Below are 17,938 nucleotides of genomic sequence, written 5' to 3' on the forward strand. Positions count from 1 at the left end.
TCGTTTTACATTCATTTTTTCGTTATTCTTATACAGTATATCCATTCTCAGTGGTTGAGCTTTTCACACGTTATTCTTATACAGTATATCCATTCTCAGTGGTTGAGCTTTTCACACTATCAATTTCAATGGCGCTTCAATCCTGTCGTTTCCATTTTGCCGCCATCCGCTTTTCTCCGCCTAACGTTCCGCCAAACAAATTATACGCCACCCAATCGCCACCTGCAGCAAGAAGAAGAGCTTTCTCACTCTTTACAATTACCACGTTTTTGTCCTTCTCCAATTCAAATATGGCTAGTTGGTCCAAACCCCAGATTTCGGACTTCTTTGAGCTTCCAAACTCCGGCGGCGTCAAGGTCCTAGACCTCCGGATGGGTGACGACGCCAGCGAAACTCCATCCTCCGGCGATACGGTATCATACTCTTATTTAAATAACAATTCTCCGCAATTTCGTTTGGAATTGGAAGGGTTGAATTGGTGTTGGTTGTGATTTGGGGAAAAAGGTCGTGATTCATTACTATGGAAGACTGGCGGCGAAGCAGGGATGGCGATTCGATTCCACTTACGATCATAAAGATGAGAATGGAGATCCCCTTCCTTTTCAATTTGTTCTTGCTTCTGGAAAGGTTTGATTTAATACAAATAGTCTACAATCTCCTATTTATTTGGGTTAATTGATGGTGTAATTTCATACATGTCGAAATAAGAGATACTTAGAATCAACAATCACAGTGAAAGAACTGAAATTTTTGCGAAATTAATAGGCCGAAAGGGGGGAAATTTAGTATGTTGAAGATAGATACAGTAATGACTTGCCTCCTCTCGCTCGGCTTTTGTAGTGATTGTTCTGTTCTATCTTTGCATCGACTTGAATGTGAAGTAATCACAGATCTTTCACTTCGAACCATCTGAACTAATGCAGGTCATATCTGGTATTGAATCAGCTGTGAGAACAATGAAAGTAGGTGGCATTCGCCGCGTCGTTATCCCTCCATCACAAGGATATCAGAATACATCTCAAGAACCCATCCCACCTAATGTAAGTACTTTCTGTGATCAGTCTGTGGTCAAGTTTTTGTTGTAGTAGTATCTGATGCTCATCGTTTCTAGTGGAACGGCAAACAATTTTCTGCAACTGAGGTTCAATTAGAAAACAGGGACGAGAAAAACATACTGTACTTCATTGAAAAAGTTTTGAAATTGCTGTATGTTTCGAATGAATACTTAGTTGAGTCCTGGTTTGCAGTTTTTCGATAGACAGAGGTTATTCACTACTATATTCAATCCAACTCGTCTAGCCAATGGTGAAGGCTTGACCTTGGGGACACTCATATTTGATATCGAGCTGGTCAGTGTGAGGCATCAATGAATTCTTCTATCCCCCAACCATCCGCATCTCCATAGCATACACAAGGAATTCTGGATGTGGTTTTGTCTACTTGGCGACTTTCTGACTTCACACTATCAACAAGAGATGCAAAAATTGTGTAGTTTTTTTTTTGGCAATGGATTCTCAGACAGCTACTCTTGATTAAACTTGTTTTTCAGGAGCAGTCTGCTACTGATTTTCTGTGATTTGAATTGTCTGATGCTACAATACATAAAATGTACTCCTACTGGATATGGAATCTACTGAAATACAAATCTAAGTTCAAAAATCCATCTACTGAAATACACCCTCTTTAAAAATAGGTTGATGACATTCAAAAATCTTGTCAAATCGCTAATTTTATCACTCCATTATGTAGACTAAACTAAAAGTATACATGTTACAACTCTCAAGTCTCACCTAATATCAGTTTCATCTTTTCATAGCACTCAATTCTATCTTTTATAGCATGATTATGGTATTCTAATTAAGTAGATCAACCTTGACTGTCCAATAAATTTTAGTCTGACTAGTGAAATTATAATTGCAATAAAACGGTCTCTACGAGGTTTTCTTCAAGAAGAAAGATGTGATCAACGCATTATCATAGTTTGACAAATTAAGGTGGTAAAAGCAAAGATTTTGAACAAGTGCAACAATTTGAGTGGATAGTATATAATCAAAATCCACATCAATTTGATTGTGATGCTTGTTTGAAAATTTGTGAATGGGTCATGCAGCTATAGCCAAGAAAAATTTTGCTGAGAAAAATTATTCACTTTTCACATTTCATTTTATTGAATTCTCAGTCACTGTCTTGGGTTGTATGTTTGCTCCTCTCCCACTATTAATGACAGGAACGAAAAGGCCCAAAAAAACCGCCTTCTTTCTTGGAATTTCCTCATCATCCCAAAAAATCAGATTACATTATTTAATCAAATTTCCTTAAAATACTCTTTTATAGTTGTTGAGGATTTTGATAGCACATGAATATATATGGGCCTACAGTGAATTGGACTGGAAGAGTCTTTTTCATAGAAATTAGAGCCGTCCTCACTATATAACAGGTTTCCCATTCAACACAACAATCATAAAACAATTTAGACAAAATTTTGATAAAATCACAAATGTCAAATTTTGATTTATTCTACAAATTTAAAATTAACATAAAAATAATGATGAAATTTAGATATTTTTTTTCAATCATCATGTGACAGAATGCCTGTCTAATATGTTGCTGTCGTTTCTGAGCCAAACAATTTTGCTTTGCCTATGAATACACGACATCATTTAATATGCATATTATTAGTAGTATATATTTAATACTTAATACGAAATATTAAAACTTAAAAACTTTTCTACTTGGTTCAATTATATATTAGGAAATGGCATAGGTGATCCCATGCAAAAACAAACACTAATTCAATCAATGTGCAATCTCAAATGCAAATGACTAAATGAGGCAGATCAAGATCATTTCATTAATGTGAAATCTCAAATGCAAGCGACAAATAAGGGAGATCAAGATCAATAACTCTGTATTTCATATCATTTACACATTTCAAAAGGAGTATAAGAATCAAGAATATGAAAATATAACAAAGCTATACAAGGCCAAAATCATGTACCTTAAAATCATTGACAAGAAACATGGTTTGAACCATAACTAATGGCTTGGAAGCTCACATCCAACATATTCGCTGCCCACCCGCGTGGACCATTTGATTCACCTTCCAAATTATACGCATATGAAGGCCATCTAACGTCTAAGCCACACCGTTGTGCAGCACCCTCACTCATCATCAACTGAGTCCTCTCGAGAACTATAAGGCTAGAGAAAGTCGAGAACGTGTTCCCAACAAACACGTTAGATCTCAAGCAAACTTCATAGTCTATAGCTGATTGGATCAGATAGGGGTGCTTCTTGTACGTGTTAAGAACGCCCAACTTCTTCTTCTCGTAAGGAAGCAAACCCTCGCCCCAACCCTCGAGTATAGAGTTATCTTCAAGAAGATCATCAGCAACAGCAAGGTACATAACAATAGGAGTTTCTAATCCAACAATGTTGCCTACTCTTTGCTTGATTTGCTCCTTGCTGCTGCAAATTTCGCTAACGTTCAATCTCCGCTCAAGTTTTTTGCAATGTATCATCCAATCCTTCTCAATTCTCATGTGCACAGCTACATAGGGCATCGTCTGCAACGTTGCATTGACATTATTTTGCAACGGAGCAACTCTGTTCCGTTCCTCCATCCCAATTTCTCTAATCTTCGACACAACCTTATCGGCCTCCCTAGATATCTCCTCTACCAACACTAAGCATTCAAAAATCTTTGCGTAGTCTCTAGCAGGCCAATGATCGTGCCACAAGAAGGGATTCTTGCCAACAACTCGGATCGTTTGATACTCATCGTAGGGAGCCTTAGCAAACTCCCTCAACTGCTGAAGATCCTTATCGACCGTCCATCTCCTCCCACTCCCCTTTTGAAGCTCGAACACATCCCTCGTGTTTGAAACCTCTGAGTAACGGCCTAACCGGACAAACCCTCCACAACGAGCATTGAACTCATCGAACTGGAAGACTTTATCGAACGAAATAGATCTCAGCTGCTCAACCTCTTTGTAGAACAAGGAGGCACTCAAACTAGGCATAAGAAGTGTTCTATTCAGCATTCTTGCAGTCAAACAAGCTCTTGCAAATGCAATTTTCTGATTGTTTAAACCCCACACAATCTGAGGAACCTCCAAAAACTTGGATTTCTCATTGTCAAGATTCGGATCTAAACTAAATCGACTATTGGGAATTCCACGAAAGTTAGAGAATCTAGGAAGCCAAAGTGTTCTAATCATCAAAGCAATGACAAGAAATGCAGCACATTTGTATGCTAGAGAATTCATATGCAATCCAAAGAATTTCAAAGGCTTCAAACAGAGTAATTCCATTCTAATCCTATATATATTTGTATGTCTATGCAATCAAAATGAATCTAGCAATCCGCACTCATTCAAATTCCTTCCCTCCAATCAATGAATACCTGAAACAGGGCAGAAGAAGAAAACACACAGATTTACAGTTTGATTTCAAAATTTCGATAATTTCAAGAAAGGAAGATTCAATAAATTTAGGAAAAAGTAAAAATAAAAGGTAAAACTGACTTCATTAAAATGTAGATACCCATTTATGAGATTCAACACGGTTTAGTCATAAGTTGCTTAAACCCAAAGAAAGATTTGCCAGAAAGTTCGAGCTTTCAAAAGAATGTTTTTTTTATTTTTCTAGCTCAAACCCAAAAATCTACAAAGCCCAAACCTCAATCTCATAATCGGCAAACGAAAATTCAATGAAAATAGTAGATGGGATTGGCAAAATCCGAGAATTGGGATTTAAAAAATCTGACCTTTTTTCTGTTTTTAGAGTGATTCGGCAAGAATTCAAAAATAGCATTGCTTGATACAAATATGATGAAACCCCAGCGCGGCCAGATGGTGAGATCAGGAGGAAGGTACATAGAAAATGACAAAAAAGGAATTGAAAAAAGACAATGTCAGAGATGGATCTGAATCTGATCTGAGTAGATTGGCGCAGAGTAAAGGAGTTGACGAGGGCATATATTGCCTAGTATCTATTTCAACACAAAAACTAGTGGGGTATACAGCTGTCTCTGAATAATTGAAATTATATTTTACGTGTGAATGGCTTGGTATTTTTATACAACCGTGTTTCAAATAATTTCCAATATCATCCAATCCATACTCTCAAATCTATGCCAATCTTCTCATATATCTTCTTCAATAATTTTAACTTTTTTTTCCAACTATCATATTTACGACTACTTTACACAGTTAAATTGCAACACATTATTATATTAAAATTTAGTACTATAAAATAAAATGTATTACTACTATATAAACATAAAAATATATTCCGTTGCAACCCATCATCAAGTAACATGCGCAAACTAGTTAAATGGTGTGTTCAGATACTTTAAAGAAGTGAAATTCGAAATTAGTCCATGAAAACTACATTTTGCATTTTTTTTATGTTTTTGAATTAGAAAAAATATTATCATAAGTATATAGGAAATGAAAAATAACAAAACATATCTTTATTTTCCAATTTTGCTTTTGAGCCCTAGAAATGGTAAAAAAAATTACTATAGTACTTTGTTTTCCTTCATTTAATTGTTGTTAGTTTTCCTATTTAATGAACTGACAAACCATTTTTAGATATCACTTTCAATTATTTTACTCCCTCCGTTCCAAGATTTTAGACTTATTTCTTTTAGCACAAGAATTTAGGAGGTGTTGTTCAGTGGTGTAAGTGGAGTTGGTAATAAAGTAGATTTTTACCATAAATACAAATGACTCAAGTATGTTGGGACACCCCAAAATAGTATACGAGTTTAATATCTTGGGATGGAGGGAGTAGTAGGTAGTTTCTTTATTTCATTAACGCGCACACAATCGCTACCGTGAAATATTTCAACTTACATCCATATTATTGTATCAATTCGTGGTCAGTTTGAACAGAGAGAGATATTGAAGATGAAGAAGTTGGTATATAAATATGAAAGTAATTTGAAAGCTCTCGCATCAGAATGATTGTACACATAAGAAAGATATAAATACAAAATGAAAATAAAATTGTTGATTATAAACATAGAGAGTATACTCTCGATATCTAAACAAACAAACTAAAATAATTAATAATATTGTACGTAAAGCATTACAAAGTCCAACAAAATTAAGAAAGCATTAACATTTATTGTCGTGGTTAATGAAAATATTTTAGTAACACACAATCGAAGCCGAAACTCCGTATCACATTTAATTGGGTCAACGATAGAATTTATCTAGACCTTAACCTTTACTTTGTCAATTTTATTTTAAAACTTTGAAATTTATTAATATTATCTACAATCATTTAATAATTATATCAATTTTATCACGGGATTTTAAAGTTACTAATTCTACCAAAATACTTTTCAATTTGAATCAATTTATTAAATCATTTTCAAAAATAAAATATTAATATCTTTGTAAACAACTTATTTTTTGGAGAAATAATAATAGATCATCACACGTCATATTACGATTCCATTATTTGAATGAAATTCTAATTATAGAAAATTATATTACAACTTAAAATAATAGGGATAAGATTGATGAATCAAAACAGGGCAAAATATATAGGAGGATCTTATACTTATTCATTTTATTTATGTAGATCTTTCTACAATTTTTTTTGTTTCACTAGAACCTTGTAGTAATGTACTTTATTTCATTGGTTTTTTTACAACTGAATTAATACCAAAATAAATCTTTAAAAATTTTTAAATAGAATTAATTAGCACACAAAATTAGCTAAATTTTGAAGTCCATTAAATAAATATCCAATTACATTAAAAATGAAAGTATAAAAACCTTTTTAATTAAACACTAATAGGACCTAATGAAATAAAATAATTGTAAAAATATATGAAATAAAATGTTCTTACAAGGACCCAAGAACTAAAAATTTGTAGAAGGACTTAATAAAACAAACTGCATTAGCATAAGTAGCTGTAGTCTGCAGATGTGTTTTGCCATTAAAAACTAAGGATATAATTGGTACAGTTATTAATAATTAAGTACAAAATGAAATAATTATAAAATTTGAGATAAAAGTAATAAAATCATTAACATCGAAATAGATTCTATCATTGACCTTATATAATTGCGGCAAACACTTTCTTCACTAGTAAAAATTAGTAATTATAGCATATGAAACTTAGAAAAAGAAGAACGAGAACAAACGTGAAAATTTGACATTATTTTACTATAATTGAATTATTCCAAATAAAAATTAATCTCCAAATATCGCTAAATCAATTGATAGAGGGAAAGAGACATATCCTTAAAAGGGCAACAGACACCAATTCCAGTGCTTGTCCTTCAACTGCTGAAACAACTTCATACCTCCCATTATTACACGCGTTTATCTTCCATTTCTTTGCCACGCGCTGCCGCTAGTTAATGGGCTCACTCCAAAAGTAATCAGCTTAAAAAATTGCCCTCCTCCCTAAGACCATGTTTATCAGCAACCCCCAACCCAACCCAACCATCCACTTTTTCAATATTTAATTCATTTTTATCTCCTCCACATCATCTTCCACATCATTAATATTCACCCAACCCAACCACACATATTTTCATGGTTTATCAATGACCACCCAACCACACTATTATATATTTATTTTTATATTATTTTTAATACTATTATTATTACATCAAATACTTATTATTATAAATTTATCGAAAAACGTAATAAAGGACAAACTAAAAATATAATATCCTCATCATCCTCCATAGCTAGCAACAAGGAAAACTAGAAAATATGAAATTCTACTAAACAATAAGGATTATAGGAGGAGAAAAGATAATATTTTTTTGTGCAAAACTATAGCAAATGTGGTCTCTATATATAGAGGAAGAAAAATTATGAATTATGGTATAAATTTTATAATTTTTTAATATAATATATTAAAAATATATTAATTATTAAAAATAATAATATCAGCCAATGAAATTGTGCCATTTGGCACAATCTCATTGGCTGAGGGGTGAAAGAGGTGGAGAGACCTCTCGGTCGGTTGGAAGAGAGAAACGGACCTAGGTCCAAGAGAGAGAGAGACTCTTGTGTCAATTAATTTTTTTTTTTAATTGAATTTCTGACGTGGAGGTCGACCCTCCCACGCCGATAAACTTAGTCTAAGATGACTGTGTTTTATTTTATTTTTTCTATTTTACTATATTCAATAACTCCACCTAAAATTTCATACCACTCAATAATATGGTTTATATTGAGTGGGACAAATGGAGTATTTCCTCAGTTGTGTGTTAGTAGTAGATCATACTTATCAAGATGTTCCAATATAGTACTACCTCCGTCCCACATTAAGTGTCACATTTAGTGTGGTCACATATTTTAAGAAATGTAAAGAAAAGTGGGTTGAATAAGTTAGTGAACTATGAGTCTCACTTATATATATTAGTTTTACAATAAAATGTGAGTAGAATTAGTTGGTGGAATGTATAGTCTACTTACCATTTATGGTAAAAAAGAAATATGACTCTTATTGTGGGACAGACCGAAATGACAAAATGTGACACTTAATGTGGGATGGAGGTAGTAATTTTTAGCAGCAATACATTTTTTTCATTCTTATTTTATTTTCTCTAATTAACATACTGAAAAGAAATACCTCTATTACCAAGAAACGGAGGGTGTAATAGTATCATGTTATCTATACAAATATAGGAGCATCCACTATAGGGAAAATGGGGGCGACGACGGGGCGGCCTATAGTGGGAGGGACGTCCGGCCCGGGGCGGACGAAAAAATGGGGGCGAGGACGGGGCGGACGATGGATCGACGATAGGGGGGCGAGGACGGGGCGGGGCGATAGGCGGGGCTATCTATAGTGGGGCGCGAGGCGATAGGCGTCCGCCCCCTTGAATTTTTTTTTTCCGAAAATTTCCCCTATAAATACCACTCCACCACCATCCATTTACCCCATTTTTACACACTCTCCCTTCATTCACTATCTACACTTTCACTCTCTAAAAATGCACGGTGGAGACGACGAATCCCTCGACTCGCACGAATCGGGATATGGCGGCAATCCTTCCCAGCCGTCGGGATATGGCGGCTATTCGTCTCAGCCGTCGGGATATGGCGGCTATCCTTCTCAGCCGTCGGGATATGGCGGTTATCCTTCTCAACCGTCGGGATATGGCGGCTCTCCGTCCCAGCCATGGAGTTGGAATCAGACTCCGCCACCGATTAGACGGTGGCGGTGTTTTTATTTGTATATTTTTTTTGACGTTCGTTGTATAATTTTACCTTTGCCAATACAACGAATATTCGGTCCCAATTACCTCGTTTTATAATTATTTCAATTCAGCTGATTTAAAAACGAAACGAAAAAATTAAAATGAAAATTGGTTATAAAATTTCGGGGCTATTGAAAGTGTCCGCCTATGGACAAAAAAATTGGGGCTATAGACAAAAAATGGAGCGGGACTATTGGGGAAGGTCGCCTATAGTGGATGCTCAGCTATTGCTCTTGGATGAGCATGATGCCACCATTGCTTCTGTAATGATTTTGGCAATTATAATTGAACTTGAGAGGGTGTCGTATGTTCGTATCGAATTTGGGTTACATTTGATCTGAACATCTCTAGTCTATCTTTATTATTCTGCAAAATTGAATTTAAGAGGGATCAAATTTGGTTTTGAAATGAAAATTTTCTTTGAGACTTGAGAGCTATCTATTATTTGTACGTCGAGAATTTAATTATTTAACGGTCATGCTATGGTTTTTTATTTTTTTTAAAAACATTTTTTCCAATCCAATTATTTGAGTCAATTCATTTGTACACAAGCATCATAAGGTTAGCAACCTCATGTTATTAAAAAAATAAATAAATAACTCATGTTACACTGACTGCTGTACTTTTTTTATTTTTTTTTAATTGGATTGATTGCAAAATAAATACTATGGAGTACAATAATATTTTTAAATTTTAACTGAAAAGATAAAATAATGTAGTAACTCCTAAATTAATTGGTATTGAGGCCCAAGCTTTTATTTTGGGTGCGGCGTTGGGTTACCAAAATCGTTGTTTAATAAATGAAGCTCGATTCGAGTGGTTGCATATTCAAAGCTTGTTGAATTTTCTTTTAATTATCAAGCTAGAGTTGAATTAAATTTTGTCATACATAAATCACGTAATTTAATTTGATTTACAGCTCAAATACTAGTACCCTCCTATGTCATTATGAATCCGATTAACTATTATTTTTATTTTGTTTTTCCATACTAAACCATCATTAAAATATGAAGAAAAAAAAAACATGGCGCCCATTCAATTTTCAGATGCTCCATATTTTCATCACATCTTAACCACATTTTACCCCAAAACACACACAGTTAACACTCAAGATTTCAGACATAAATTGACATTTGCCATTTTTCCTCAAGAAACATTAAAAAAGTTTAGAGTAGTACAACAAACAAGAATGGTTAGGTAACAAAAATGATCTCAATCAGAGGCCAATGATCTCTTCAAATTCTCCCACATTTCTGGACCATTAGGATGTATATCCACGTAATATTTTACGAATCGGGCGTCAGAGCAAGCAAGAAGTGTGCTCACTGACAACATAGGCTTCACATAGCCTTCCTCCCTAAGCCAAGCATACATAGAAAATCTCAGACTAATCCTCTTCATATCATAGCACAGATATGATGGAAAGCTAGCGATCGATTCCACTGGATACCCCAAGTAGTTCTTCAAGCAATCCATCTTTTTCTCAAGAATGTCCCTCGTCTGATTCAGAACCGTTGGCGCCTGCTTCACCATGCCCGACACCGTGTTGAAATCCAGACCAGCCCCCACAAGGCAGTCGAACCTCTCCTGCAGCTGATCCCCTCTGCCCCGGAACTGTTTCAGAGCTTTCACCATCTCCTCTGAGTTCTCAACATAGCCGAGTCTCAGCAAGAAATCCGTTTTCTCCACAATGTTGTTTGGACTCCTTGCAGCTACAAACTCAGCACCACTTTTTTTTGTTTTGAAAGCCAAGTTGAAGAATGTGGATGGATTCTTCTCTAGAGCCTCGCATAAGCTATGCCTATCACCGTTGAAATCCTTCAACACGGTCTTTAGCCCTTTTAGAGAGTGTGAAGCCAACACCTCCATATGGCTCAACAGAATCTGCACGGTGATTTCTGGTTTCGTTCCTATCTCCAAGAGAATAGCCAGTGCTTTTGAGAAGTTCTTGGCACACTTGGGTGAAAGAATCTGCGGGTTTTTTACCACTAAGTCAAGAACCTCCTCCACTTTAAGGCCCAATTTGACCAACAAGGCGACTACTATATCGACTTGTTTCCCACATCCCGCAAACAATAATGCAGCATCTTCCCTAAACAGTGCCTCCATCTGCACATCACTAAAGCCTAGCTCTTGAAGAAAACACAGCGTTTCTAGCATCCTATTCCAATTATACGTGTTTTTGCTGGACAAATGTCCAACAATCCAATTACTATCAAACCCCAATTCCTTCATTCTCTCAAGAACTGTTACAAACGCATTATCAACTTCACCAGCCAAAAGTTGAGGACTACAACTCACAAGCTTTATCACATTCGACCTTCTCAATCCCAACTGCTCGTAAGCCCTTAATTTCATATCCAACACACCATATTCGTATCTAAATATCTCATTGACTTCCTTAAACAACCTACCTATCTCACATCTAGGCAAACCATAACTACTAAGGGTGTGGTAGTTATCAAGCAAGAGCTCATCATCACTAAGAAATATCAACTCTTGGGGAAGAAAAGGCGCATACTCTCTCTCGCTCAAGCCCATACTCTCGAAGAAGGGCTCAAACTCATTAATGGGATGGTACCTAAAGAACTTAGTCAATGCCCTCAAAACATCCTTCTCAGAATCAACCTTGGCCAACAGGCCCTCGAGAAACCGAGGCGAATTCTTGCTGATATGCTCAGAATCAAGAAAACTCAATCCCCTAGTGGTATGCAGGTAGTCAAACAATGCAGCCTGTGCATCAGCTTTCACAGGCCGCCGAATCCCATCTGTGGATAGGGTAATAGATGACTGAGCTACGGATTTAGGCACAAATTGATTCGAATTGTTTGAAATTGGCTTTGAACTGTGCAAAAATTGAATTCTTGAAGCTGTGTAAAATTGAGGGCTTTGCAAAAAGATAAGATTTTTATCACTAACAGGGGACAATACGAGATTGTTGAGACCAGTAATCATTTTCAAGCTCACAGATATTCTTACTTTTCGAAGCAACATGGGTTATTTTGTAACCAAACAGAAACAAATCCTAGGAGATAAATTCGCTTCTCTAAGGCAAGAATCTAGAACAAGAAACATGCGAAATCATAACTTTTGCTTAAATTAGTAGGTAGAAAAAACAAACTTCAGCTACTTACAGGCAAACGGTTTCCTGAAATCAAAGTTAATTGCATTTCTACTCGGGACGAAATTTGACTCATAACATCGATTCATCAAGATTGGAATTTTTTTATTTAGGGTTATGTACCAAAAGTTAAAATCATAGGCTTTAGGGATTTTAATAGGCCCAACTTGGTAGATTATTTTAAAACTAAGGCCCATTCGTTTGACTAGATCAGCCCAATAATTCACAGTTTCAAGAATCCAAAGTATCAAATAAATTAGTACTGAAATTTGTGAAAACACATTATGGTTTACTTAACCGATTAAAAAAACCCCTAAACCCTTATTTAATTTAACAACAATTAGATTAATCATAATTAAAATTAATGTGTTCAAATATTATATATGTTTTTTATAAAAAAGAAGTCGGAGTACAAAATAAGAGAAAAATGCAGTCTTGCTTGAACAACTGTAATATTGATAATCTCATACTCATTTGTTTTGAGCAGAGAATTAGCGATTACAACCTGTAAACAGTAAAGTAGATCTCTTGCTTCTTCGATTCCAGCTAGGATTGAGTGCATCAATCATCCACACCGGCACCGTTGTAGCATTAGGGAATCTTACATGAAACACATGAACATAGAATATTGCAAAAGGATTATAAAAAAACACACAAGAAAAAGGTAAAAATCTCAACTGAAAAAAGACTGCTAACTAGAAACTGCAGCCATTGCACAGTCAGCAACTTGGAATCCAATTCTCTCCTTGTCCAAATCATAAACAACTTCCACATTCTGCTGCTGGAAGCTTCCAAAAACCCCAGCTGGCCCATAGTGGTGGTCAATCTCATCATCCATGCTTTGGAAGAGCAAGCACTTGACCACGGTTGAGTTGCTTGGAGCGCCCATCGCATAGAACGAGTTCCCTTGTGGGAGAGTGAGGCTCGCATTTTTCAAGAAATGGAAGGTTATGGGAGGTAGATCATCAGCACCAAGAATGTTGTTGAACTGGCATGGCACGTGGTAGCAGAGACTAAACCCCGATCTCTCCTCTACCTGAGTGGCTCGCGGGTAGGTTATGGCTGCCTCTAGGGTTTCTACAAGTTGTGAGTAGAATGGTTCTGGTAAGTGTGTATAAGTCGTGCCTGAGTCTATGATCATCCCCCCATTCCCAGCAGAGTCGAACCCTCTTAGGTTTAAGGGTACTTGTGTTGGAGTGGTGTTTCCCACAGTTATGGCTTCTAGTCCAATGTAGTAAAAGTTGGGGTACATTGGACTTTTCAACATTGGAGTGAATTGTAGGTAGTCTTTTGAGGTTATGGCTAGGTCTCCTACAATCAAAGGGCTTGAAATATTAGGGTTATTTGCATATTTGAAAGGCAAGAAGCAATGGGAGAAACCCTTTTGGAGAAACCCTAATTGTGATGGTAGGGAAAGTGGGCCTTTTCCAAACCCTGCAATTCCTATAGGCTCTCTATATGTTGCGCCAACGCAACCAAAACAAAACCCTGTAATTTCCCGTGTTGAATTAGGGTTACTTGCATGAACTCTAAGAATGTCCCTAGAGAGGGTTCCGGTGACGATGCCATCACCATAGGTGTAGGCAAATGAAGGGCATGGCCGGTTACATGTGGACCGAACTAGGGTGGTCAATGAGCACCCCGACATTGTACAAGGGTCAAATGGGTTGTCTGAGCTATGGATATCCATACAGAAAGTACTAGAACACGAATCTCGAGAGGAAGAGGAGGAGCGGGAAGGGGAGAAACTAGTGGTGAACTTGTTATTTCTATAATCGTTGCAATCTAGGCAATCGAACGAAAGATTGCCACATGGCACCCAGGTTAGGTCGCTTCCCGTGTCTAGATAGACTTGAATAGTTTGAGGGGGTGTGCCTAAATTGAGGGATATGACGTATCCATCTCTAACTTCTTTGAGTGGCTCCGTCATATCAAGCACTCTTGTGGCTGATTTTGGGGTAGGAATTGTTGATTTAGAAGAATAAGTTAACCCTAAAACTAGAGATTTAGGGTTCGTCATTTCTCTTGCACGGGAATTTGCAAAAGTTAGGGTTGCAACGAGGAAGAGAAAGTTGAAGGTTGTGATAATGTCTAACGACATGATCGAACAAGTATTTCTTCAATATTATCTTAGACTTCTGGAATTTGTGAAAGGTGATGATATTGTTTTAAACAAGCATGTCCCTCTATTTATATAGACAATTAGACATGATTGTGGTCCAAATAAACAACTCATTGGCTTATTTAACCAAGATTTCATATATCATATTGTTTTGAGAGGGTATATTTCATTTCTAAGTAACGCCGCAAGAAAACACGTAGATTCCAACCGATTAAATATCTTTTGGGATTTAATTGGAGCGTTTCTTATAGTGCAAAAAATGTAAAGTTATCAAAAAAAATTTCACGTTAGCAATTTATATATGATTAAACTAAGATGGTTAACGTTTACATATTGAAATATCGTCAAAATTAATATCTGTACGAGTCAAAGGTGTAATTTGACACAAATGAAAGTTTGGCTAAAAATTAAAGTGTATCTACAAACTAACAAGTAAAAAATGTTGCGTGGAGAAGATGATGAATGCGTGTATGCATGTGATTGTATAAATTTCAAATAAAAAGAGAAATATTATTTTATTTTGAATGTTTAGTGGAAAATAAAATGATTGGTCTTAACCAACTGATTTTGTCTGCATAATTATGCTTAATGTAGAAAGGAGCACAAGCGGCGTTGCTTCAATGAATATAAACATGTTATTTTATATAGGTAATAAGATGGCACAAATAATTATATAGTAGTACTAAACATTAATAAAAATGAGAGAATTTATAAAGACAAAAGCATCAAACGTTGCAGTTATGCGGAAGTGCTCACCACGAGCATTGCATGTGTAATAACACCTCACACACTTAGGTTGATTGTAGTTTTACTCCTATTTAAATTAAGATTTGCAGTGTAACCCAATCTTAATCAAAATTAAAGATTTGCAGTTCGAAGAAGGGATTAATCAAAATTAGGTTATCTTTGATAACTGAATTAAGATGAATAAACTGCAAGCAAGCCTATAATTTTAGGTTTATGTTTTGAACAAAGGTTTCCAGCCTATAATTTGAAGGTATAATGTTGCAATTTCCCCCACTTTCAATGATTAACTACCACTAATCATTGAAATTAGGTCAAAAACTAGGTAACATGTATTTGAACCAATTTTAAAAAGGATTCCGATGTGTGATTTCTTGGCGAGCATGTGCCTTTGTCAAGTTCATTTATTTTTTTCCTTCTCTTAAACATATACATGCGTGTACATGTATTTATATGGTATATGTATATTGTATACATAAATACATGTATAATATATAATGCCATGTACTTGTTAATTAGTGAAGCAGTCGAATGTTCTAGCATAATTAATTAATTGTCTTTTCCCTTTTCCTCTTTATAGTTGAATGTTTCTTTATATTATAAATTTAGACCAACTTTTTTCGCCTAAGCAGTGACTTCTTACGTGTCTTGAATCATTATCTTTTTTATGAATATAATCAGGAAAAAAAAGTAAGTACGTCTACTTTTAAATTAATGTTCATCTTAACCAATAATTTTATTGAAGGAAAAGATGTATACTATTATCTTGGACCAGTATGTTTTAGTTATACATGGGAAAATGTTAATATAATGATTGGTGAATAAGTATATAACTAAATTAAATCATACTATTATCATGTCGTAAACAAATTTATGCACACGCAACTTGGTAGGTGATGATGTGGAGATGATGCAAACTTCCTCAATTTATTTTTAAATCTTTGTCGTATATCTACTTGCTCAAAGTAGATTGCCATGTTGTACTTTATACTATTTCTAGAAAAGCAAATACCATTACACTATCATATCATTAACATTATAATACTAATATTAATATGTCCTTTAGCTTTAAAAAGAAGAGAAAAACATTATAGTATGAGTGGAAAAGCTAGCAGATTATCTGTTAAAAAGCCCATATATTGTACTTGCAATAACTTTTTAATCATTAAATTCATTTAATTAATTTGTATATGGTGGATGACGCCAATATCCTAGTACCACATAATCAACCAAATAATACTCTCTCCGTCCCCAATTAGGAGTCACTCTTTGACCGGGCACGAGTTTTAAGGAAGTGTTTAAATATGTGGTGTAATAAATGGAGTTAGGTAGTGAAATGTGGGACCTCTTTGACTTTTAGGGTATTTTGAATGTCCAAATATAGTAAGTAGGAGGAGTGACTCTTAATCGGGGATGGACCGAAATGGAAAAGAGTGACTCTTAATCGGGGACGGAGGGAGTAACTGCCTGCACTCACTTTCTTATATATGTTGCCAATCTATTTTTTTAACCCTAGTTTTACAAAGAAATACTGCAATTGCCACTTAATCGTATTCGATATAAATCTTGATCGATTTTGTATAATACTCCCTCCGTCCCTTGCAGTAGAGGCGTTTCATTTTCAGCACTTGTTTTGGAAAAATGATAATAAATAATTAAAGTAGAAAAAATGTAAAACAAGTGAGAGAATAATATAGAGAAGACTATTCTTTATATTATTTCCTCTTACTTTATTTTTTCTCTCAACTTTAACTATCATTTTTTAAAAACGAGTGTTCAAAATGAAACGTCTCTACTACTGAGGGACGGAGGGAGTACTAGTTTGCAAATGTGGTACACTTAGGTAATTTGATAGTAAATATAAATAAACTAAACATGATAAAGTCATTTTTATTCATAAAACTCGAAGATAGACAAGACATCTACCCTCTACCCTAAATTAGTACTACTATAAAAGAGCTTTATTTAGAAGGCGTTGGTGCAATTCAATTGTGAGATGCTATGATTGCTATCTAGCCATAAACTTGTCTTATAAAATCAGCACGCTACTTAATGGGTTACATTAAATATAATTGTACCCCCATTGTGCAATTTCAAGATGCATGATATTTGAAAGTTGGTCATTATTTTTTCGATTAAGTAGCGCTTTATGAATTTAAGTGGATAGGAATCCGAGATTCCTTATACATCGTGCAATGTTTTTTATGCGTATTACTGTATCATATCCCAATTTATAGACAAGAATAGGTGCATTTTACGGAAACAAGGAAGGATTGATGTTATGTTTATGCTAAAACAAACGCAACACTATTCGTATATTTGGGCTCAGTTATTTGCTCAGAAGGAAGAAGTATTGAATTAAAGGTTCATGGGTCTCTACTAAGTATAAATAAGCAGTGTGCTTTTTTACAAAATATTGAACGTGAATAAATACAAATATAAAGGGCGTGTGTGTTATATTGCTAACAACACCCTTAAATTATTAACTATAATTAAATGATATGCATTAGATCTTCATTCAGCCCCGAGTATCAATATTATGCACAAAAAATATCAATTAGATTATCAATGTCAATTAACAACAAATTAGCTATAACTAATATCTTAAAACTTTAAATATATATAACTATCTCGATTTAGATTATTTTTTTTACAACATGTATCAAATTAAATATAATTTTATAAGGATTCTCAAGAGATCCTATA

The 17,938-nt window shown here is 35.0% G+C and overlaps 4 protein-coding genes across 5 annotated transcripts; 1 reads left to right on the forward strand and 3 right to left on the reverse strand.

Moving 5' to 3' along the window:
- Positions 1–79: 79 nt before the first annotated feature.
- LOC121806600 (peptidyl-prolyl cis-trans isomerase FKBP17-1, chloroplastic-like) lies at positions 80–1,663 on the forward strand. The gene is made up of 4 exons (XM_042206711.1): positions 80–413; positions 505–627; positions 924–1,040; positions 1,248–1,663. The coding sequence occupies exons 1-4, from the start codon at positions 129–131 to the stop codon at positions 1,368–1,370; spliced, it is 648 nt and encodes a 215-aa protein (XP_042062645.1). The 5' UTR covers positions 80–128; the 3' UTR covers positions 1,371–1,663.
- A 1,219-nt stretch (positions 1,664–2,882) lies between these two features.
- On the reverse strand, positions 2,883–4,994 carry LOC121809617 (O-fucosyltransferase 23-like). The gene is made up of 2 exons (XM_042210340.1): positions 4,769–4,994; positions 2,883–4,405 (listed from the first exon to the last, which is right to left on the reverse strand). Exon 2 carries the CDS (start codon positions 4,311–4,313, stop codon positions 3,006–3,008), a length of 1,308 nt encoding a protein of 435 aa, XP_042066274.1. The 5' UTR covers positions 4,314–4,405; positions 4,769–4,994; the 3' UTR covers positions 2,883–3,005.
- A 5,351-nt stretch (positions 4,995–10,345) lies between these two features.
- On the reverse strand, positions 10,346–12,471 carry LOC121809395 (transcription termination factor MTEF18, mitochondrial-like). Of its 2 annotated transcripts, XM_042209987.1 has the most exons (2): positions 12,380–12,466; positions 10,346–12,013 (listed from the first exon to the last, which is right to left on the reverse strand). In XM_042209987.1, the coding sequence occupies exons 1-2, from the start codon at positions 12,453–12,455 to the stop codon at positions 10,458–10,460; spliced, it is 1,632 nt and encodes a 543-aa protein (XP_042065921.1). In that variant the 5' UTR covers positions 12,456–12,466; the 3' UTR covers positions 10,346–10,457. The 2 variants fall into 2 exon arrangements, with proteins under 2 accessions (XP_042065921.1, XP_042065920.1); XM_042209986.1 differs by having other exon boundaries at positions 10,346–12,471.
- Positions 12,472–12,783: 312 nt separating this feature from the next.
- On the reverse strand, positions 12,784–14,453 carry LOC121807492 (probable aspartyl protease At4g16563). Its single transcript, XM_042207730.1, has one exon. It carries the CDS (start codon positions 14,384–14,386, stop codon positions 13,058–13,060), a length of 1,329 nt encoding a protein of 442 aa, XP_042063664.1. The 5' UTR covers positions 14,387–14,453; the 3' UTR covers positions 12,784–13,057.
- Positions 14,454–17,938: the final 3,485 nt, after the last annotated feature.

Source organism: Salvia splendens, chromosome 6, assembly GCF_004379255.2.
Source record: "Salvia splendens isolate huo1 chromosome 6, SspV2, whole genome shotgun sequence".
NCBI lineage: Eukaryota > Viridiplantae > Streptophyta > Magnoliopsida > Lamiales > Lamiaceae > Salvia > Salvia splendens.

Bases quoted from the DNA above. Each gene is read 5' to 3' on its own strand.
- LOC121806600 (XM_042206711.1), top strand. From the start codon at position 129: ATGGCGCTTCAATCCTGTCGTTTCCATTTTGCCGCCATCCGCTTTTCT. The intron at 414-504 runs GTATCATACTCT...TTGGGGAAAAAG, and splicing joins CTCCATCCTCCGGCGATACG to GTCGTGATTCATTACTATGG. The intron at 628-923 runs GTTTGATTTAAT...GAACTAATGCAG, and splicing joins TTGTTCTTGCTTCTGGAAAG to GTCATATCTGGTATTGAATC.
- LOC121809617 (XM_042210340.1), bottom strand. From the start codon at position 4,313: ATGGAATTACTCTGTTTGAAGCCTTTGAAATTCTTTGGATTGCATATG.
- LOC121809395 (XM_042209986.1), bottom strand. From the start codon at position 12,239: ATGTTGCTTCGAAAAGTAAGAATATCTGTGAGCTTGAAAATGATTACT.
- LOC121807492 (XM_042207730.1), bottom strand. From the start codon at position 14,386: ATGACGAACCCTAAATCTCTAGTTTTAGGGTTAACTTATTCTTCTAAA.